The following is a 25029-nucleotide window of genomic DNA, read 5'->3' on the forward strand; positions in this document are numbered from 1 at the left end:
ACACATAACATGACTCAAGAGGCACTGAGAACATTCATGATTTCACGTGCATAGCATAATTGGCATAGCAGTATTTTTAAGCTTTTTAAGGAGCTAGTCAACGGTGAGGCAGTCACTGACAGTCGACTGACATACACAGTAGAGACGCATAAAATCCCTCTCATATGGTTGCTGAGAAGATATAGGCACAAATAACAGCCAATGAGCCATCTCAGTCTGTCACTGTGCACTGCTTCTAAAATAAGGCACAAAGACACTATTTACACTCTCACAGCTGCTGCGACACTCCATTGACTTATTACACTAATTCACACGCTCCACATCTGTTGTGGTCTTAGAGATGTACTCCTCATTAAAAAGTTTTACACAAAGAAATGGCACTGTTGAAAAATGTGTTTAAACACCAGACATGTCAGTGGTTTTATTTGATATGGAGTGGCTTCACAATGAAACCACGATTGCATATCTAGACAACACTTATTAAAATGTATTTGCTTTTAGGGTTAATTTCTCTCTTGAAATTCTTAAAGGGGAAGTACCATGAAAAATAGGAATGCTCTGTTGAAATAAAAACCTGATTGTATAGGTAACCAATTGTATAGGTTTTGGTTACTAACATTCTTTAAAATATCAGGAGCTTCGTTTTTCATTGAACTGTTGATTTAAACTACACTCTAAAAAATGCTGGGTTGTTTTAACCCAATTTTGGGTCAAATATGGACAAACCCGAAATGTTGGGTTAAAAATGTAATGTAAAAATTTAACCCAACGGCTGGGTTAGTCCATATTTGACCCAAAGTTGGGTTAAAACAACCCAGCATTTTTTACAGTGTAGTCCTTAGATTGTTAGATTGTTAGTCCTTAATCCTTAGTGTCCATCATTTTTTTTTTAATGGGCCTAGGGATGTGTACACAGAGCAGTCTAAAATCACTGACCAAAACGCTGTTATTTAATTAGCGCTTCCCCACTGACACATTTTAACTGTGTCAGTGTCTATTTTGTGCAAACAACATGAATTTCACCATGAGCAAACATTATGCTAGATATGTAAAATTAGTTTGGCTTAAATATCAAGAGGCTTTAATTTACTTTGACTGCTTTACCACCTAAGGACGCAACACCCTGAATAGCATTCGGTTAATTTAGCTAAAATTGAGTTTTGTTTCGCTTTTCAGTTCAATTAAAACTTTAGTTTCAGTATTTCTAAAAAAATAATAATTTCGTTGCAACGGATGCAACAGGATTTTCATTTTAGGGTGAACTATCCAGCTAAGGTAAAATATGTTTTTCATGTTATTGTTGGCAAAAGACAAACACTTGTCTTAAAGTTACAGTATCAGAAAAGTATAAACAGACTTACAAAGAGTGTAACAAAAAGTGTAGAACATACCCCGATAACACATACATTAAAGGAGCTGTAGAGTATTCAGAGCAACTCTCTAAAGGTAGCAGCAGCTCAGAGGAAGACAGAGACAAAGGGACAATTGTCTGTCAACAGGCCCACTTGTTGCTCTCAGGATTGGACAGATAAAAGGGAGATTGTGGTCGCCTTGACTCATGATATCAATTTGTGTGTGTTCTTTCAAGCTGTGCTTGTAAAAATAGCGGCGTCTTTGTGAGAGCCAGTGAAGCATTATGGATGACTCGAATGTGAACCGGGCCGTCCGGAACTTCTAGGATTTGAACCGAGATATAAAAGTAGTAAACTAAACATTCTGAGGGTCACCCATCTCTACTTCCGCACTTGATTTTTAAATTCACTTCACCTCCTCCGCTGCTTTTAGCTTTTAATTCTATGTAAATTAAGATTTGTAAAGGAAAACTGGTATAAAGGTTTAAAGGAGTAGTACTTTTGAAAAAAAACTTTTGCCGATAATTTACTCACCCACATGTCATCCAAGATGTCCATGTCTTTCTTTCTTCAGTCGAAAAGAAAATAAGGTTTTTGATGAAAACATTCCAGGATTTTTCTCCATATACTGTAATGCACTTCAGTGGGAACCAGACGGTTCAAGTTCCAAGAGAAACTTTAAGTACAAACTGCAAACTTGTTCAAAGGGCTTTAAACGATTCCAGACGATGAATAAGGGTCTTATCAAGCGAAACGATCACTCGTTTTATAAATAAATAACAAAGTTTAAGTTTTATAAGCTCAAACGCTCGCCTTGCTCTTTTCTGTAACGCACTGCTGTTCGAACTCGTTCATCAAAATGAACAAATCTTTTTCCGAGTCATTTGGTTCATTCGGCGAAAGAAACATTTTGTTGAACGAGTTTAAACAGGAGTCACGAACGTGCACCACAGAACAGAGCAAGGCGAGCGTTTGATCTTATAAAACTTATACTTTGTTATTTTTTTTTTTAAATGAGTGATCGTTTCGCTTGATAAGACCCTTATTTATCGTCTGGAATCGTTTAAAGCCCTTTGAACAAGTTTGCAGTTTGTACTGAAACTGTCTTTTGGACTTTGAACCGTTTGGTGCCCATTGAAGTCCATTATGTGGAGAAAAATCCTGAAATGTTTTCATCAAAACCTTATTTTCTTTTCAACTGAAGAAAGAAAGACATGGACATCTTGGATGACGTGGGGGTGAGTAAATTATCAGCAAAAGTTTTTTGAAAAGTGAACTACTCCTTTAAATCCATAAAACACTGCTCAGATCTTCTACCGTGTGAATGTCTTGGGTGGAGAGCTTGATCTCCTGAGAGCCTCCGGCTACGGACAATCTCTCCACAAACTATGATGGATAATTATATCATCAACTATTGTCAAAGAGCCCTTGAGGACTGCATACGAAATACTCAAACAATTAACAGCTCATTTTATCGATAGCCGGATTTTTAAAGCAATTAAGCTTTGAAAATTCCTTCGTGAATTAATCAAAATCCCACTCGTAACACTGAATTTGAGGGAGGAGAGGTATTTCGGCACCAGAGAGAGAGAGAGAGAGAGAGAGAGAGAGAGAGAGAGAGAGAGAAAGTGAGCTGTGGCTTTAAAATCAAAACCAGTTGGAATATGCAAATGACAGTTTTATGATCACTAAAGCTGTGGTGCTGATAGGGTTTCGCTGAGTGTACAATCACAGTCGAGCAAACTTCCTGAGGGAACGCTGTCCTCATCGCCAAACAATGGACAGTTTTTCTCGTTATTACATGAATATTTCAAAAAGCCCATTTCTAAGCTTGGCAAGCTGCAACCTTTTTGACTCATTCTGAGTATACTTCAAGTCATCTATAGCACACAAATTAGTATGAAACAAGCCTCATAGATTATATAAAAAGCATTCTGGGTTTGTTACAGTCTGATTAAGGAAGACAACTCTAGACTAGTCTCTCAACTAGTGATGTGCCGTATTCCGTGTAACTCTGGAGATCATGGTCCATAACTCAATGACTGTATGATACATATGTCATAAAACTGGACGAAAATTTCTTCTTTGGGAAAGCTCTAATATGGCGCATGGAGGGTATTCTAACTGTCTATTGTGCTTTATGTCAGTTAATCCACATTCATTACGTTTAGATGGTGCTTTATGAACAATGTGGACCAGACTTTATGTGGTTAGTCAGACATATGGTTATAGGGGACTAACTCTGGTATTGTGAATAATGGGGTTTTACAGGAACGACAGAAGCCAGGCCATGCATTCAGTTCTTTCACAATCCTGTTTTTCTCCCATTGGCTGAGGAGAAGGCTGGTTCTGCACTGCTCTCTCTCTCTCTCTTTCTCTCTCTCATGCTGCGGTCGCTGTCAAACCCATCATCCTCAACCTCCTCCCGCCGAAAATGAGGTCACACGGAAAAAACGAAAAGTAAAGCTATAAATAATACACAGCTACCGCAGTGAGTGCATTCTGGAGAACAAGATATTTTCAGGGCACCATCTCTGCACAGAAATAAAATTCTTTAGGCAGATGAAAACATCTGTTTTGTTTTCTCAAAGCACTTTAGATTTTCTGCGCATCTGTTGTTGCATAAGACCACCAAAATCTAAAGCTTTAGAGAAGACATTTAGGTATGTATAGTTGTAGAACCAAATAAAAGATGAAATCAAAACCTTCTTTAGTTTCTTAATACAAATTCCAGGTCGTATCATACCAAATTCAACATTGCAGGGTAAAAATATCTTATGCTTTGATGAATAACCTTTCATCAAAACTTGTTCCACCTCTAAAACAACCTTTTCAATCTACGTCACCTACCGTAGTAGAGCTATTAAGACATGGTTTCAGCAAACCTGATTTCAGGTCTGACTCAATTCTGGCATTAAATAGGTACTTTCACAATTAGACCAATATCTGATGTATAATGTTAAGTTTTTTGTCTTTGAACATCCTGTTTCATTGAAAAAGGTTTCACATTACAGAAATGGGTTGTGAATACAGTTTCATATTGAACTGCATCGCTGGCAAAGGAAATACACATGAACAAGGTCTATTAAAAAGTTCTGAAACAGAACATTCAACAAAAAAATGTATGGCAGGATAAACTGAATGGCAAAACTGAGATTTCCATACCAGAATAGAGGCCAGACCTGAACGCGAGTTTGCTAAAACAAATGCCTAAATGTCTATTTGGCAACATTACCCAGTAGCTAGGAAATGGCAGAGGATAAAGAAAGCCTTTCAGAGGTAAATAAACATTTTTGTCTCAGGAATAACATGAAGTGATGAATTGTAGGGCCAGGAACATGTAATAAGAGCATAAACAGAGTCCATGTTGAATTTAAATAATGTTTTAAGAAAACCAGAAAAGAAAATACTTTATTCCACACATTAAAACCAAAATAATACACAAGATAATCACAACCCATTATTTTCTACAGAAATAAGCCCTTTAATTTGAAAGTCTTATTGATTTCAGCTTGTTTTTCCACTCTCTCTCTCTGTCTCTCTCTCTCAAAGCAGCTCAACTCTAACATGAAAGGCTCAGAATGAGGACAGAACAGCCTGCCAAATAACATTTTTCTGAAGCTGGAGGCATGCGGCCAAAAAGAAATCTGTAAAGAAAGAGGAAGGGCAAGCGTGCATTACATTTCTTATAAGACGTTCACTCTGCTCGCTGCTCTCTCTCTCTCTCTCTCTCTCTCTCTCTCTCTCTCTCTGAACACGGGCCGGCAGTATTAATTCATGTCTTTAGAATGGAGACGCAGTGGTTTGGGTGCACTGCAGTCTGATCAAATGAACGGGGAGGAGGGCAGTGGTGGGCTGGCCTTGACCTTCATCGGGTCAGTCCGTCTATAGATGTAGCAGATTCAGCGTGTATGATGTAATATCTGGCAGAGAGACAAAATAAACCACCCCTAACCCAGAAAGAAGTGTTGTTTACAGGCTAGCATGCAGCTGCAGTGCTCACTGGTTGAGCTGTGTTTACATTACCTTAGCTTTATTCACATCTCAGTTAATCTCTGCCACGAGCAAAAGCAAGCCTTTAAAGTCAACATGAATTCAAAATTGGCCCCATTTACTTTCTTAATGACTGTTGCTGATCTTATTATTTGTATGAATAATCTTTCTTCAAAATGTAGCCTAATGACTTTCTTCATCACCTCTGAAACACCATTCTTTTCTGATGACGTCACTTCGGCCACTTATGCTATTAGATTCTTTGTTGAGTAAATACAGTACACTGTAAAAAAAAAATGATGGCAATTTTAACAGGACTGTAAAAATGATTCAATAAAAACAGTAAATTGGTTAACAATGTTTCCTGACTATGGTGAAAATTTCTGTTAAATTTACAGTTTTTGAAAAAAAGTCCTTGCATAATTTACAATGAAAAAACAAAAAACAAATCGACATTCAAAAAAAGTCCTTGTGTGACACTTAACAGTTGATGTATTTTCATTGAAATATTTATTCTTCAAAGTTTTTTTTTCTTTTCTAATCAAAAATTATGTGCATTGGGGATTTGAGATACATCTTTGTTAAATTAATGTTTCTTGCATTACTTTTGTCATCCGTTAATGAAATACAGTGAACGCTACAAGTTTTTGGTCTTGAATATCCAGATTCACGCAGAAATGTTCACATTACAGAAATAAAACTGGTTGACAATGTCATTTCTGATAACAAGAGCGTGTTACTCTGGCTCTCTTGACTCACCTTGTTGCAAAGAGCACGGATCCTGCTGTATCCTGACTCATAAATGCACTAGATTCACACCAGCGATTCTCTTATTTCCTGAACTCAGCATGATGGTACAGCACAGTGCTAGTTTGTTCTGATTGCATTTGCAGGACAAATCTGTAACGCCGAAGTCACCTGTGCCATCTAATCACCAGACATGTGCCTGGACAGCAAAATCCCCCCTCATTAGATGAAAGAACAAGGAAGTTGTGATGTAATATCACTGGTTACATCACTGGCTTCCACTTGCATAATAGGGTGCCGCAACAGGGCAGAGTGGCCTTGATCTGCAGACTTAAACACCTGTGTACCACTGAACTTAAGAACATGATTGTTACCTGAGCGCCTGCCTGTGTAGAAATAGCACAGCCGCCGTACAACACTTCAACTTCAGCTCATAAGCTTCTAATCTGCTATTCTTTATCGTAAACATGAAAACAAAAGAAATGACTCAAAGAATTACAACTCCATTACACCTAACTAAAGCACTTATGCATTAGAAATAATTCAACTAAATTACATTTCTGTCATTATTTACTCGCCTGCATGTAGTTCTTTACTCTGGAGCACATAGGCAATTACATATTGTTATTTATGTTTTGTACATTTGTATTTTTATCTTGTCACTAGTAATGACTTTTATATTACCTCACTGGGGACTATGGATATAAATGAGTTGCAATTTTGCAAATTAGTTATAAAATAATTGTAAATTATGTTGCTATAATCAGAAATGTTTACATTTTGTATTTTATACTAAATGTTCATTACTGTGCATTGTCCCTATTAAATAAACCAAAAATAAATTAAACGAGAGATTTAGCAGATTATTCATGCTGCTCTTTTCCATTCGATGAAAATTAAAGAAGCTGTATGCAAGATTGTGGCCAAAACTGGTACTGCAAATACTTTCAAATCAGACCATGACTCGAGGTTGCCAGATATGCTGCAGGTTCCAGCAGAAACGTAGGCTGCTACAAGAAGGTTCCAATGGCAAGTGACGAGTCCTACACAGTGAGTTTTTTTCTGTTAATTATTTATTTCGGACATTGTAACAAAGTATTTCAGATTCATATCGATCGAGTTTTTTGGGGTTTCGCAACGTTAGAGTTTGTTTTTGTATCCAATTCCGACACGTTTGTATTTGCAGCTGTGATAACTAGAGAAGAGCTGGCAACCCGAATGCCGCAACACTACTGACTCTGTGATTGGTAGATCGGTGGAGGGTGGAGCAAGGGCTGCAACTTCACTTTTTTAATGACAATATCGTGGCCGGACCACTGTTGTCAGTGATATAAGTATTTTAAATTAACATTATTTCTTAAGGTCTAGTGACATATCAGGGAAAATTTATGATTAATTGAAATAACTTTCTTGCATACTGCTCCTTTAAGTCCATGGGCTGCCACGCTCCAAAAATCACCATAAAAGTACAGTAAATCATGACAAACATTAGCGGTTGTCATTTGTCTCGTACGTGACTGGGGTGCACCAAATTTAAATATGTGCATATATAGTGTTCATAATATACCATAGTATGACTTGGAATATAGGCCATATGGACTACTTTATGATGCATTTATCATCATTTTTGAAGATTGACAGAACTTCATTTGTACCGTAAAAAAAAAAAAGAAACTTAAAGTCAGTCTGCAGCAGCATTAGGGCGCGTAAATGATGACAGAATTACACATTTTTGTGTAAACTACCCCTTCAAACAGTTGCGTAGGACACGTAAGGAGGCGCATACAAGCGTTTCAGGGTCGCAGCAGTGTGATGCGGCCCGTTTCCGAGCAGGCGTGTGAGTGTATTTGTTTCCCTGGTGTGTCTGTTACCGGCTATGTCTTTCACGGATAATAATCCTCTCTTCCCGTTTCTCTCCATGCCGAGAGCATGTTGCACAGATTTTTATTTTTTTGCGTTTGACATTAATAAGAAAGTCTCTTTTTCATAAAAGGACTCCAGCAGAGATGAGCTTGTGGGGCTTAGCAGAGGCGTGTGTATGGCACATGTGCATGAGAGACAGAATAACCAGCAAGGACAGGCAGAGAACGGTAGAGCCCTGCTATCTACAGTATGTCTATCAGTCAGTGACCTTCTATGGGGCAGGTGTGTGTGTTAATAGTCTGAAGTCTTTGACACACTCAGTCAAATGCCCAGGAGTCCTAAGCTGCATATCTGCTGCATCTGTAATACTGATAATGTGATCTATTAACTGTGCGGTTCATTTTCACAAGCTGTGTTTCTGGCAGCATTACACTCTGTAGCAACAACCAATTTGTCTGTTGACACTTAACATAAAAATACTGTGTGTGATGAGACACAACCAATCAAAAGCCACAGCCAGTCAGAAATGTTTTCTCTGATGTTCCTCTCCTGTGAAATTTTAGGGATTTGTCATGTAATATACAATAGGCCTAATGTCTTTATTTAATAATTAACATAAATGAAGAGTGGGACTTCAAATTTCATTATGTGCAACTACATGACATGACGTAACTGAATCCATGCAAATGACAAAATGTGGTGTCGCATGGAAAAGTTGCCTTGTATAATGTTGTGCCAGACATTTTCGATTTCCCACACATTTATGTTTCATGGAGACCTGAACAGAAAGTTTTCTTCTGCACAGTTTGTGGACGCACTGAACTTTGCTATTCCTGTTCTGGAAGTCAGTCTGAGCTACACACTGCTGTCAGCAGAGAGGTAGAGGAATGAGAAAGCAAAAGAAGAGAAAAGAGGTCTGCTGCAAAGCCCAGTGCACTGTCCACCACCACACGACAGACAGAGAAAGAGAAAAGATGGATGAGCTTGTTTAGTCTCAGTTGCACTAGCCCAAGAACGACCCTGCCAGACAGATAAAGCATTGTTTATTGAATTAAATATGTACAAGACTATTCAATATAGTGCAATTCTACAAATGCGCAACATCTCTGAGCATTACACATTGACAAAAGGATGAACAGACCTCCTGTCCTGCACACATCTATAATCTGTCTGGACTGTCACCCAGTTTGTTTACTGTTGTATATTGTTTAATATTGCATGATCTTGTACTGTAGAGTGAGCAATAATTTTTTACTGTATATTGTTTTGTCTTACACATGCAAAAAATGCATTATAATATTTTGGGATTCCTTGTTACATCTGAAATTGTTTGTTTGTCATGTGTTTTAATGCATTATACTTTGTAAAGATGTAACATAATTATTATAATACTTACTGTGGTTACAATTATTCATTAACCCATAAAATGCATAATAAGGTGCATTACAAGCCATAATTAATGCATAAAAATACTTTTATAATGCATTATATATAACCGCTTTAGGTAAAGTGTTAGCAATATGTTTCATCCTTCTGCCAGAATTTTGTATACAGGTCATAATAACTTGCGTGTAATAAATCTTGTTTTCATATATATTGAAAGGTTGTGTTTTGTTATTTGTACAGCCTGCCTATGTATCTATGAATACATCCAATGCTAATGAGACAGTCAAATTCATGAAAAATGTGACAATGACAATGAAGCCTACTTTTTGAAGAGGTCTGTCTAGACTAGGACTATAAGTGGTATAAAAGTTCAGCCCTTCATGTCCTGTGGACCTTACGTAAATACTACTATCTATGACCTTTACACTGCTCAATCGCACACAACACATTTCTGTCAATCATGCTAAAGCACTATATTGCGATAGACTATAGGCCTCAATAGACCCTTTGAACATACAGGAACACAATGGCAACACGTCCCTTGTGTGGAGCTAAACTGCTACTTATGCATGCATATGGTGAAGTCATGCTTAAAACACAGCATCTGCACTTATCAGGGTGAACACTCTCTCACTGGCCTCACCCAACCTCCAACACTATGAAGTAGATCTTGTTTTTAGCCACAAACCTACAGTTGAGAATTTCCCATGTGTTAGGGGACGTCCTTGCGCACCATCTGAATTGTGTTAATTCTTGGTGTGTGCACATGCTTCAGATGGACATCTTTGGCTGTTGCATCACTGTTAGCATCGCACCGCATCAGCGTATTGGTTTTGTAAGTGAAGCGTGTAATTTTTGCAGCTAAAGAGCCACCAGCAAGAAAGGAAATCACCCAGTTTGAAAAACCCTCCTATCTGCCATTGTTGTTCAAAAATACAGCCCCAAGGTAAAGTCTTGTCATACGATGTTTTGGATGTTACACTTTCAGAAGTCACAAAGTAACAAATCGTTAGATAATGATAATTAATTAACTAATATAGGGGTGTAACAGTTAGGGGTGTAACGGTACACAAAAATCACGGTTCGGTACGTACCGTGGTTTTAAAGTCACGGTTCGGTACGTTTTCGATACAGCAAAAAGAAAGAAATGCCAGAGAAATTTCCTATTTGTTTAAAGAAAAAATATTTTTAAATAAGTGTGAGTTTTCCTAGATCTTGAAACTTTCAGGTTTATAAATAGGGGTCATCTTTGAAGGATGAACAAATAATGTTTTGGTCATCACATTAAAAATAACATTTAAATATATATTTATTTATATAATATTTGAATTTTGAAGTGCTGGAAAAAGATGTGTGAAGTACTTGAAAGCATTTCACCATTCCAGCCAAACAGGTTACAGTTAGTGTTACTATATTAAATCCATGGTGAATGTTGCTGGTCTGTGGACGTAAAGTACTAGTTCATTTACGGCACAATGTTTCTCCTGGTTTCCATGACAGCGCTTAATAACGGTTAATAACGGAGAAATGTGAATGCATCTCACTAGATCTCGCAGCGATGTTATTACCTCAGTGGCGAATTCAAATGTTTTCTTTACCGGATCTCTTAGCGCGGTGTGGTAACAGTGTTGCTTGATCGAGATCGGCTCGCGCTGCACAGATGTTGCTGGTCCGAACTGATAAACGATCCGTGAAGCACATAACGAGGAGCGCAGTTTCGTTCTGCTTTCATTACCCTTGCCATTTGGATGTTGCGCAACGTTGTGTTGGCCGCGTCAGCACGAATTTTGCCGGCAAGAAAAATGGTCCAAGCAATCGTTCGGTTTGTATGCGTACCGAACCGGAAGCCTCGAACCGAAACGGTTCAATACGAATACATGTACCGTTACACCCCTAGTAACAGTGCAAAAGTGCAAAAGTATTGTGTTTAGTGACAATGTGTATTGTATACAGTTCACCCAAAATGAAGTGTGAGAAAAAAAATTCGAGTTTTCAGAGTTTCAGTGTCAGTAAAATTTAAATCAAAATTAAGTCATTAATTACTCACCCCCATGCTGTACCAACCCTGTAAGACCTTCGTTCATCATCCTTCGGAACACGAATGAAGATATTTTTGATTAAATTTGAGAGCTGTATCACTACCACATATAGGCACCCTAAGGGATTGAAACTTGACGGCCCAGATAGTCATCGAAGAAAATGTTTAAATATTCCACGTGACTACTCAACTATAAGGTTATCAAAGGACAAAAATAATTTTTGTGCGAAAAAAACAAAACAAAAATAACGACTTTATTTGACTATTCCTTTTCTGAGACGAGAGTTCAAGAGATTTCCACGACCTTCCATCATCACAATGCTCTTTATATAAAACTGGATATAGTACGTCCAATACATTATATATATATATATATATATATACTGCATATATACAGCATGTAAAAATGGATATATAGTACGTCCAATACATTTATCCACATATATAGGCCTATATTTTTACAAATGTATCTGCATACTCACATTTCGCCGATATATACTATAGAGCAAATCTTTTGGATTGTGTATTCCATTGCAAAAAATAAACCATATTATCACTCAGCTCTAATCTGTTAAATGTGACAGTAAGGCATGAAGACATTAAGAAATTAACATCATGATTTTCTGTAAAGCTGCTTTATGTCTATTGTGAAATCTGTTATATAAATAGCAGGCCGGCAAACTAGGGAATGAACTACTTGCGCTCCCTGGGCGGTTCAGCGCATAAAAAGGAGATGTGTTTCGGCACAAACAATACCTGGTGCTATTTTGCAGTTCCAGAAAACAATTGCACCACTGACCAAAAAAAAAAATTTGTCTAAAGAAGTCAGCGGCGCGTTACATTATTATAAAGAAAAAATGAAAACATGAGGGAAATCATTGTTGCGTCCATTACAATGGGAAGAATAGGTTACAGATTTACCCAAATTATATGCATGTTTAACCGAAGCTAATTTGGGTGGGTTAGAACGCAAGACTTTGTCCTGTGTGAACATTCCCATACACTACCGCTGGAAAAAACTGTTTCTATGAGGCTTCAAGCAAGCCAGGATTGTGTAAACGGAAGTCTCTCTCTATAAATAAACCCTAATGGGGGAAGAAGTATTAGAGACCACCACAAAACTGCACTCCCACTGTGAAGATGCAGGCCTGACCCCACGTACTGAATCCTCTCATTAATATCCTTCCTTTTTAGCAGGTCTGATAAAAAGATGTGTGTTGTTACACAACGTGCCCTCAGAATGGCACTTTATACGACACACATGCAGACACATGAGAGCAGAGGCAACACACAGGTAAGCCACAGAGGTCTCAGTTCCTGCCACACAGCTGCAGCCGATGCGGGGGTGAAGACGACACAAAGATAGAAACAGTAGTATTATGACAGGAAGCAGCCCTTGGGGCGACGGATGGGGTTTTTTTGTCTCAGTGAAGGGTCACTGTATAGATCTCAACAATAACCTAGGTCCAGACAGGCCTAAAACACTCTTTTACTAGAAAAAGAAGGATACAAAACAGACCGAAATGTTTAAATTACACTACTGTTACAAAGTTTAGGGTCAGTGAGATGGGTTTTTTTTTTCTTTTTTCTTTTTGAGATAAATTAATACTTTTATTCAACAAGGATAAATTGATCAATTAAAAAGTGACATTAATTACATTTATAAAACAAAAGTTTTCAAAAAAAAGGCTATTCATATTCATTTGAACTTATATTCATTTAAAATATATATATATATATATATATATATATATATATATATATATATATATATCACAGTCTCCAAAACAATGTTAAGCAGCACATAAATTACATTTTCAAATACAGTATATCCATATAGAAAATATAGAAAATAAATTAAATTGTTATATTATTATTTTTTTCTTCATATATTTCATACAGCACCAGAATATGGTTGTAAGTCCTGTTTAGCCTACTAAATAATTATGTTCATACATAGCTTGAGATTAAAAAAGGCTAAATCTAACTAAATCCAAAGTCAGCTTTCAGTTTTAGTTTTAAGGCGATTTGTTGGCATGAAAAATATTTGTAAATTTTTATTGCCAAAGCATTTGAAGAGATTGCCGCGTGCAGTTAAAAACGCAAAAGAAAATGTAAACAGTGTCACTATCATATTTTTTTTTAATTTTACTAAAAATTTAATGGAACTGCATCAGTCAACAACTAGCCACATTACTTACAAACATGACAACACTGCATACTATTATTACAACAGTGTGATAAAAGGGAGGTTGACAAACATGTCCCTTTGTTTTACAGTACAGAGGTTCACAGCTGCCTTTACCCATGAATCTATAGTACTGTGGGCTGAGGAGCTGACTGAGAAACCCAAATCACAAGTGAGCACCGACGCAAATCAAAGCCAAATGTGCAGAGGGGGGTTTTGGTGAAGTCATGTCCCACACCCACCCATCAGCCGGGCTTCATTACTCACAGAGACAGTCCTTTCAGTGCAGGCAGGAGAGAGCCGCCCCAGGCACTCCCTGTATACACTGCCGTCTATGATTGCTGCCATTAAGCAGCCAGCTGTGCTGCTGGCAGTGAAAGATCATCTGTGTACTCCTCCATCTCAATGTACCATGAGTATGTACCTCTTCTCGCCCACTGTCTCTGCACAAAGCACATGCATGACACTTCGCCCTCTGTGCTGCCAACATACAACCTGACAGGGCTGTCCCGAAAGCGTCAAAAGACACAGAAGCAAAGGTCACAAGCAGTGGTGCATCTTCCACACAGACAAAAACTAGAGGAACAGTAAAGCAGTGTTTCCTCACAGGATTCATAGAGGTTCTGAGGGTCAACAATAATAATAATATAACAATAATAATAATTTTGTATTATTATTATCATCATCATCATCTTTAAGACAGAAAGTACACTGTAAAATAATTAACATTTCATAATGAATTATATGTAAATGAATTACTATGCTAGCAAAATCACAATACTTCATTTTTCACTTGCAACTTTTATTTTGGTCCTTTAAGTTTCAATTATAACAAGTTTACAAATGGATCTCGTTACAAAACACCCAAATTCAGAGCTGTAGTTTGCTGAACAGATATTCACAGACCCTATATCTAATTAAATCACAGCCTTTACGTTTTGATAAGTGCACTAAGCAATATTGCGATTTCGAATTTTAGTTTGATGGTGCAAGCTATGGTGAAACATATAGGGCTCTATCTCGCACCCGGCGCAAATGACTTTGTAGGCTGACACATGTCTCATTCCTATTTTGCACCCACGCAAAGCGGGCTTTTCCCTCCACAGACGCACGTCGGCAAACTAGGAAATGAACTTGCGTTCCTTGGGAGGGTCGGCGCAAAAAGGAGGCGTGTTTCGGCGCAAACAATCCCTGGTGCTATTTTACAATTCCAGAAAACAACTGCGCGTCTGCGCCACTGACCAGAAAAACACTAGTCTAAAGTCAGTGGCTCGTTGCACGTTGTTCATAATGCTATATTAAGCGTGCATGTTTGGCCATAATGTAGCAGGTGCACAACGCGCATACACTGATTCTCTCATCAGTTTTTATTTTCGCAAAAAACATACATTATAACAAGGAAAAATATTAACACATGAGGGAAATCATTGTGGTTGAATTGTGGAGATGAAATAAAAAATGTAGGCCTAAATACACATTTACACATTTTGTAGTATTGAAGAATCAAACCTGTTTGCCCAATAGTGGCAAGACACATATGTATATAATGTTTAACCGACGCTGATTTGGGTGGGTTTCTCCCGTCCCCATTCAACGCTACTTCTCTGGTCTTTCACTGCCCTGACAAGAACGTCGGTCTCCTCGGCTGTGAACCACTCCTGGCGCGCGCCTGGTAAACCCGCCATTATAATAACAATCCGCCATGCAACATGCGCACCTGCTCTTAAAGGGTATGTTGGATGACGCTCTGATTGGTTTATTTCACGTTGCGCCCCAACCACCCTTTTTTAAACTTGCGTCGGGCGCAAGAGTCATTTATCCCGCCGTCATTTATCAAAATAGCAACAGTGCCCAAGACCCGCCCACAAAGTTACTTGATACTTGCGTTTCAGATCGTTAAAATAGGTCATTATGTTAATAAATTGTACAATAATGAAAAATTAATAAATAAAACAAATACAAATAATAATAATATAAATGATTTTTAATAATACAAAAATTGGTCACATGGCAATTCTCGAGTAATGCGGTACTTTTAATGAATCCGAAATTTTCGCACGTTAAAAAAAAAATACGACTTCACCTTTTGTCAATCACATTCACACACTGTCTCTGAATCGCTTGTCAAAAATTCGGATAGAGATCGGATCCTGCATTTTTCACATCCGTAGCTAATCTTTTGAGAGGTGTTTTGATGATTCAGAGTCACCGAATGACAAATACGAAAAAACACATACGAACATTTCTGACAGTGTGCACGGACCTTAAGAGCGAGCACATGCTGTACGTTATCTGGGTGTTTGATCTGTTGCTGTGCCACATGAGCAAACCTAAACCAATCACAGTGTTATCAGCTCGACAGCTGTTCGGCAAGATCCCCATCACAAAATGACTAAAAATAGCCACATGCGTGTTACACAACATCCATTTCACTGTCTGAGCTGCCAAACCGTTGCGCTTTAATCTGCATTTACAGTTAATATTAACAGGAGAACTTGCTTTACTGGGCTTGATTGTTTAACTGCAAAAAACAAAGGGGAAAAAAGGGTTTTCATTTTGCTTCTGCAGCATAAGGCCTCAAACACACACTTTTCATAATGATGAAGCCAAAACAATGAAGTCAAACCGTTTATTAAAGTCACTCATGTGGGCTGATGAAAATAATGGGTTTGAAGATTTTAATCCATATAGAACTATTCCTTCTGCGGAATGATTTCATCCCTTGAAAGCAAAATGAAGACAGAAAGCTTTCACTACAAGACAGCGGGGGCAGGGGTCTGTGCGTTCATCAGCAGTAAAGATCGCCCATAAGGCTACAGGTCAAGCAGGGCTAAACACAATTAAGCCATCAGAGAGTTAGCTACATCAGCATGAATGCGTAAAATACAGCACTTGACAAAGAAGGTTTACAGGATGTCGTAAATGCATAACAGCCTTGCGGAGTTTGTGCAGGAAGAGCGGTGTTTGTAGAACACAATCCAATCTGAACGAACAAGAACAGTCATCAATGATAATCAGACAGAAAGAATGAGAGCTGCGAACAAGCCGCACCACATCTGTTACAAAATGAACTTATCTTAAACAGACAACTGCCAGCCGCACACATATAAAGGGAGCACTAAGCATTTACAATAAAGAAAAAGGTTTGTTCATCAAGGCTGCATTTATTTGATCAAAGAATACAGCAAAGATAGTAATATTAAGATAATTATTGCAATTTAAAAAAAAAAACTTTTTAATTTTAATATAATTTATTTGTGTGGCACCAAAGCTGAATTTTCAGCACCCTTGCTCCAGTCTTCAATGTCACGTGATCCTTATGCTGATCTGACTGATATGCAGATTTGCTGCTCAAGAAACATTACATTTTTTATTATTTCTTACTAAACTACTAAAATAAAAGTTACCTGTAGCAGAAAAGCCTCTTCTCAATATTATTAACTCGTCTCTGTCTCTAGGTCATGCTCAAGACTGTTCAAGTTGGCAGTTATTACACTGGTATTCAGGGACAGGCATTAAACTGGTTTGAATCGCACCATTTTGTTTGTTTAAACAGGGAAAAATCTAAAGATAACGTCAGTCAGTTATGGAGTGTCACAAGGATCTGTGTTAGGCCCTCTTGTTATTGGTAATATTATAAGCAAACATGGAATTAGTTTCCACTGTTATAATACTCAGTTAAATATTTCATCCGATGAATCAGATGAAATCTCTAAACTATCCAAGTTGACAGAGTATGTTAAAGATGTCAAATTTTGGATGACCTGTAATTTTCTTCTATTAAATTCAGATAAGGTTTCTTATTGGACCAGAAACCTGTACACAGAATCTCTTAGAATACAATTTACATTTAAAGAAGGATGTACTGTTACTTCAATATTCAATTTACTGTTACTGTAAATTGAAAATTATTATAAATGTTGAAAAGAGCTGTGATGCTTAATATTTGAAATATACATTTTTATAACAGTGTAAAAGTATTTACTGCCACTTTTGCTTAATGAAAAACTTATTTTTGGAGCACAATTATTAAAAGAATTTTGAATTGAAAATTGAGAAATACCATATATTACATTTAAACTAGTCAGAGATGACACAATAGAAATGCTCGGTTAGTTATTGAGACTGAAATGACTGAAAGTAACGACTTGTGGTCCAGACAGTGAGTCAAATGTTAATTCAGTAACCACTCTGAAGTGAGTCGTTAGACTCAAAACAATAATTCATCATCATGAGTTTGAGATTTTGCTGACTCATTTAAAAGAACCAAACATTCACAAATGGGACTACACAGGTCACACTGCATGTTTGGGAATGACTATGCAATCGATGCAAAGACATGCAGGAAACACTGAAGAAACCTGCTCGAGTCATATTCAGACAAAAAATCCAATGTGCTAATCTGAACACAGGCGAAATCAGCTAGCTTGTGCCGGGCCACATATCAACAGAACTACAGAGACAGGATAAAATGAGAGAGAGAGAGAGAGAGAGAGGCAGTGCTGAGTAAGGAGATCTGGTGGCAGTAAACTCTCCTCCAATGGCAGCCATAAATAATGGAGCTGTGAAGGAAATTGTGTGTGAGCGAGGGACACAGGAAACTTGAAAGAGGGAAAGATGATGGAAAAAAAATAACAGCTTTCAAAGAAGACCAGAGAACAACACAATTCTTGTTGGTAAATTGCTGTTTGGTCAGGCGTTGAGTAAAGTAATTAGGTTAAGTTGTTTGACAACTGTACAAACCAATCATAATTCATATAAGTGTGTAGAGTACAAAGAACATGAAGAATCTGTCCCAGATTCTTCCTGTTCTTTATATCTGTGAAAGATATGTCCCAGTTTTAAAAAGCATGGACATTGCTAATTCACAATGACAGATAATGTTTTATCTGAACATCAAGCATTATCAACAGTCTACTGACATCAAATATTTCTCCAGTTAAATAACTCAGAAAACAAAGGTAGGTTCACAATTTCGACTAACCCATCCAAAACCAACAAACAATTATGCTTGTGGATTGGATGCAGATTTGTAAATATATTGTTGTTCCATTCATGCTAAAATACACAATATAGTAAGAGCTATGACCTAGTTTATCTAGTCACTGTGAACACAACTGTGTCTTTAGTGTCACACAATCATGAAATACAACTTTTTCTGTGAGCGCGCTTAAGATGGGTTTGCAGCACAGAAAACAGCGAGCGAGTCGTAAGTATGCGCATGGATATCACACGTATGTTGATCAAACGTCGGCCATTCAGAGATGGAAAATGACAAGTTTCTAATTCGCTACTAACACAGAAGTATACAGAGATAAACCAACACAAGTATCGATAACAGTATCGTTCGTCCTGAAGCTTATTGGTAGTCCGGTATTGACCCAGTTACATACCGGTCCAAAAAATACCGGTTCTCGGTACAGGCTTAGCTTTGGAGAGCACTCTGAAGAGAGGTTGGGATCTCTTGAGGAACTTTGTATCGCTAGCTCATCCGAAATAGCCTGCCGTACCTTTAACTTCAGATTAAATAGTCATCTTACGTATATACACCTCACTTATTTGAAGCAGAATTTACTTTAAACAATGGCAGGAAGTGAGCAGACATGCATGAGGTTAAAACACAAAAGAAAAAATGAGTGTAGCGTAAACTTCATGAATATGAAACATTTCCTGGCTAAAAAATTTACGGAGTGCTCACGAGTTCTTGACAAGTGTAAGTGCACTATGACACATGCTGGGTCGTCGGCCTGTGCATGTGTGGGCGCTATGACTACTGTCCCGTGTGCCATACTAAGATTTCTCTTTGAAATCTTTTATCGTGTGCTCATGGCCCAGATGGCGCTGTGCTACTGCTAACGTTACATAATCAAAACAGCGTGAGCCGTGAAACATTTACGATCTCTTGCTCGCTGCCTTTCTGTCTCTTTTAAAGGACGTCAAACCCTCTGTTATTTTCCATCTTTTCAGCAGGCCTTCTAAACAAATAATGATCTTATTGTCAGACATGAGCCATTGATCTGAGAGTTATCCAAACCCCAAATCATTCCAGCAGCATAAAGGATCCCGTCATATTGCCTCCGCAGAGCTATTGTTCCGACTTGAAATACTCCACAGCTGCGGCTCAACGCACAGCACATCTCCGGATCAAAGATCTTGGGAGGGATGACTCACCAGAGCTGGCCACTGGATTTGCTTGGCTTTTGTTCCCTGCAGCTGGGCACCCTCCTTCCTTTTGGCCCAAACCAGCTGATGCTCCAGCAGAAAGATCTGGAAGTCTTCGTACACCTTGACCCACTCACGCTTCTCCCACTCAAGGTCGTCAAACTCCACGTAAACCTGCGGAAAGAGCAAGAAGAGGGGTCAAAGCTTGGTCACATTAGCACTCTGAGCCCTCGTCCTGTACGACCCACATTAGCATCATGATAGAGGAGTTCTTCTGTTCTATAATATATAAAAGCAAATATATAAAAGCCTTACATGTTCGAGCCAGAGCGAGCGAGTGGAAAAAGACGACGACGAACCTGCTGAACAACGTCTTCATATGGATGTCTTGCAATGGTATGTAACTGTATTGTGTTATAAGTGAAAGTCGATATAGTCGAAACTTACCACTAAAAATCTCTATTGATATGATACGTTTAGAAAAGCATCAGAAAACACAGCAGCTAAATAACCATTGATAAAACTCAAGACGTGTAATGTTACTTCAAAATAAAAACAAAGAAAGACAAAAGGTACTGCTAAACCATGACCACCATGAGTTTTAAGAAAGTAAAGTACTTTATTTTTATTAATAATATTAACAGCTTATCGAAATGCTCTGTTCGTCGTCTCCAATGATAGAAGGAATTGACCCCTCAGTCAGAAGAATTTGATCGGCAAACCCTTCTATACTGGCGGAGGTTGTTGAAGTTGGAATCCTTGAAGTGCTTCCCGCACTTTGCGTGTGGGTCACTACATTAAACAAGTGAACATTATGACATGCCCTCTCATAACTTCTGCATTCTTGAGCTTGGACTACAAAATCGGAGCGAGAAATAATAATGGCGGATTGCGCAAAGTGTTGGGCCGGTAGTCACTGTCCTTATTTGGCAGGTCCGCTGCAAATACTGTGACGCAATTGTTCAAAATACGTCATAGAGAACTGAAAAATCTTGACAAATATGACCAAAACAGAATATAAAGATATAAACGAAGCACCTGAAGAGAATAATTTCAACTTTTCTGTACTTATAAACACTCCAAATATACAACAAAATGCATTTAAGGGCATGATATGTCCCCATTAACAAGAGCGTCTAATAAACAACAACTTACTGTAACAGAAATGTCGCAGCCATAAAAGCTCATGGTCTTAAATGACCTCATTTGGGTTTGATTTTATGCACAGACATGGTCACTGAGTGTCCTGCTTTCCTCACAGTCATGGTGCTTAAACTGCCTCTGTCCTGCTGCGGTGCTTAGCTGTGAAACAACCCAGAGCCATGTGATTCAAAGCGGAGCTGGTGTGCAGGATGTTTGTGTGTTTGTGACAAGAGACAAGAGGGAGAACATGTGTTTGAGCTGCTGGATGTTTTCAACATATGCAGCATGTCGTTAAGACAGCATGTTTCTGGCCTGTCAAAGTCTCCTCTTTCACCGCGTGTGTGCGCAAGGCGGGCGTAGCGTGATAGGCTGGAGAACTGGTTTCCAAAAAATAAACCGCACTAAAGGTCTGGCACTATTTTTGAGCCTGTTTTCCAACTGGAAAAACTGTTCCTCCACTGGACAAAGTCCATCTGTTGACTAATACGATCCTGCGCACAACACTTTTTTTAAAGTGCATGCAGAAAGCACCCAGCTAATGATCTGAAATGCACAGATCTAGTGCTGAGAGCTGTGGGAATCATCAGCGGGAGTGAGTCAGCCAAGAGCACATTGCACAACCCCAGTGCTGAGCAACGTGCAGTAACAGGAGCGGGTTTCATCATGTGGATTCATACCAGAAATGATTCACTGACTGCCTGTTGTGGTTCTCTCACCATGACTGGGGTTATGAGGCTCTAATGAGTGTTTGGAGGGGAACGAGTGAAGAACAGACCTGTCAGGGCACATTTCAAATCTGGACCCCCCTGTTATATACAGGCTAAGCTGAAGAAAAAGGAAAATTTTAAAGCATCACTTGAAGCAACAACCTATCCCATTTCTCCTATCAACAAAAATCTCACAGTGGTGTTTTTATAGAATTGTTGTCCCAACAGTAACCCAGTGACAAATTACAATAAAGACAATAAAACAATTGAATACCAAAACAAAGTGAATGGAGTTTGCCTTCATCCAAAGCATCCATAGCATTTTAGCTAGTGTTCTGCAAGCATCATAATTATTATCATCCACACTAAAGGATGATAATGTTCTGGTTATTAGAAGCACGCATGGCGGTTTTGTCGTCTGCTGCTTTACATGTTCGAGCTCTTTAAAGTAATGTGGATTCTGATTGGCTGTCCATGCTTTTATCAGCTGGGAAAAAATATTTTAGAGTTGATATAATGGTATTGGAATGTCTATGCTGTTATCATTATAGTTGTGTTGTGGATTTCCTAATGGAATCATTCTCATGGAATGGTTATTAAAACTTTATAGGTTAATTATCATCATTGGTGCGAATGAAAATATTAAAAATAAACAACTACAGACCTAAAAGGGAATTAAGGCATTATGATGTAGCCTACAGTTTAAAAAGCTGAAAATAATTACGCATACATGTGTGATTAAAATATATTTCTAAATGATTTGAATGGTAGAAAACAAAAAAAGTCATGTAAAAACAAAAACATACTAAATCATCCTTTCAACTTATTAAAGTCCATTGTCTTACTATGCATAATTCATGTAATTTAAAAAAAAAATGTGTTCTTTCCACCTCCAAAATTACTAATATGAACATCTGAACATGCGCAAAATGGTAAGTACTTTGCTTACTACATTTTGAGACACTGCTGTGTGTGTGTGTGTGTGCATGTAAAGTCCAGCCCTGATTCCTGTAATGACACATGTGACCGACTTCTCTTCTTCCCCCTCCCCATCCTGCTGACCCCTCCCTCCCATAACCCCCTTCACTGCAGGGATCATGAAGGACGGCTTTCCTCATTCGCCCTCTCTCTGTCTCAGAATGAAACATTAACTTCATATTGTGTTTCTGCTGAACCCACCCTCTCAGTCGAGTCTCTGCTGCTGGCAAGATGAAAAATTCACTCTCATTAAAAATTGACATGGGGCAGAGGGCCAGAATGAGTATGTGTGTGTGTAGGGCACAGTTACTTCTTATGCTGGTTATTCAGGCAGCGACCTGTAAAGCCTGAGGTTCTGGTATTAGTGAGAGGCTCCACATACCGCTGCCACAAATAGTACCCTATAATCAGGGTTGCAAAATTAATCAAAATAAAACCAAAATCGTTATATGGCTTAGTGCAAATATCAAATTGCAAAGGCTGCGATTTAATTAAATAAAACTACACTTTGCATGTTTCAGAGTGTTTGTTTACACGCGAGCAGCTCATGATACAGTGTTTTCAGTGTTTCAGAGCAGCTCTGTTTGCAGTAAATGCTTTTCTACATAAAATCATTGCATGTACTCCGAGTTTGGGTCACTTTAACATATATTTAGCCAAATAACTTCCAATTCTTGTAATGAGAAGCTTTTATAAACCAGCTGTTTTCAACAAAAGAGATGCTTTCTATGCAATTTTCCAACAAAATTAAAACTTTATGGTTTAATATTTAAAAAATAAAGAAATCAAATCAGCCATAAATGTGACTAGTAATTTCACTCTTCAACTGTAAAATAAAAGTGTTGTTTTATTTTTCTTAAATACTCAATTTTTGACAAAATGAGCGATGCAGCAGGATGATTGGAAGAATCGGGCTGTAAATAAGTATGGGAAGGCTGCTGGACAGGAGTACATTACACAGACAGATGGTCCAGTTCTGCTCCTTCAGCAGGGTGGAAGAAGCCTCACCCAACAGACACTGAGCAGCTCAGATGGATTACCAACATGAATGGAGAGGAAGCCCTCGAGCACACGATTAAAAAACAAATCAAATCTTCCTGCATGCAGGTCTAAACTACTACTTCAAACCTCATCATGTCATGCCAATATTTTAAGTGTATGGGTCTATTAGTAGCAGAAAGTGGATCAGGGCAGGTCATTATGTCCCGTCCTGTCTCCATAAGTTCCCGTCAAACACGCCAGATCTCCATCTCTCTCAGTAGTAATGTGTGTGTGCACTGACGCTTCTTTGCCAAAATAAACAAAAATTTCACACTATTTCAACAGAGAAACTAGAATTTAAGTGTTATCATCTAAAACTGACTTTATCTCCATCTGGACATCTGGCCAACAGAACTCTATCCATCATCAACTTTAACAAACCAATTAAATGTAGACCTGTAATAAACAGACACAAAACATGGACTCTATGATAAAGTCAAGGTATATTTACTCACATCATTTCAAACCCTTCTTTCTTCAAACAAACAAGATAATTTGTCTTTCTATACATTGCAAGTGAAAATGAAATGCCAGGTTTAATCCATGACTACGAGTCAGCATTAATGAGATTCTCAATCTGAGGTGTTATGATTCTCAATCTGGTCATGGTCACTATATTTTTCACTGTATAGATAAGCACAGCTCGGACATTCTTCTGAGGAAAATAAAAAGGTAATGTGCAGAAAATAGTATACAATGACATGATCACAAGCAACTATTTCTTTTTAATTTCAATTCCAAGAAGTGAACATTATTATGCAGAGAAACTATCTCTGTGATGCCAGAGCTTTTATACATTCCGCCCCATCTGTTAACTACAGATGAAAAGGGGCGATGCTAAAGCTGAAAGCGCAAGGATAACTGCAGTGAAACCAGGATCAGATATGACCTCGGAGCAGGTTTACCCAGCTTACTGATCTCTGCTAAACTAATGATTTGTTATTTACATGAGAAGTGTGAGGAACACAATATAGGTCAAAACACACGACAGCAAACTAAAGCAAAATACTAATTAAAATGCTTGAGCACATTCTATGAAAGCAGGATGGGTTAACCCAAGATAACAAGCAGAACAAAAGCAGGAAGAGTCTGGAAACGCTGAACACAGATGACACCTCCCCATCTCGAATCCAGATGGAGGAAGCCAACACACGTGCCTCTGCCGTGGCCCACAGAACCAAACGGAGGTCAGGCTCCGATGTTTAATCTGATTATGGATCCAGTGCCAGCTACACAGCAGAGCAGAGATAACGAAGGGTTAACTCAGTATGCACAACTCACAGACAACACAGGCAGAGCAAGACCAGAGAGAGAGAGAAGGAATGTTTTTAATGGGAACAGTTAGAGGGTCAGCTCTGGTCTGCTTGACCATGCATAAGAGATGTGGCTTGTACAGACTCCAAAATCATGAAGGCAGCAGGTTATATAACT

General features: G+C 38.3%; 1 protein-coding gene across 4 annotated transcripts in view; it reads right to left on the reverse strand.

Moving 5' to 3' along the window:
* Positions 1-25029, reverse strand: part of jmjd1cb (jumonji domain containing 1Cb) — a 175150-nt gene that overhangs the window by 59184 nt on the left and 90937 nt on the right. For all 4 annotated transcript variants that reach the window (XM_089122044.1, XM_039653335.2, XM_039653334.2 and 1 more), the window contains exon 2: positions 19739-19903. In XM_089122044.1, coding sequence (XP_088978170.1) covers positions 19739-19903 — 165 coding nt within the window. The remainder of the gene's footprint in view (positions 1-19738; positions 19904-25029) is intronic.

This window comes from Pimephales promelas, chromosome 17, assembly GCF_988280905.1.
Source record: "Pimephales promelas chromosome 17, fPimPro1.hap1.1, whole genome shotgun sequence".
In the NCBI taxonomy this organism is placed as follows: Eukaryota; Metazoa; Chordata; class Actinopteri; order Cypriniformes; family Leuciscidae; genus Pimephales; species Pimephales promelas.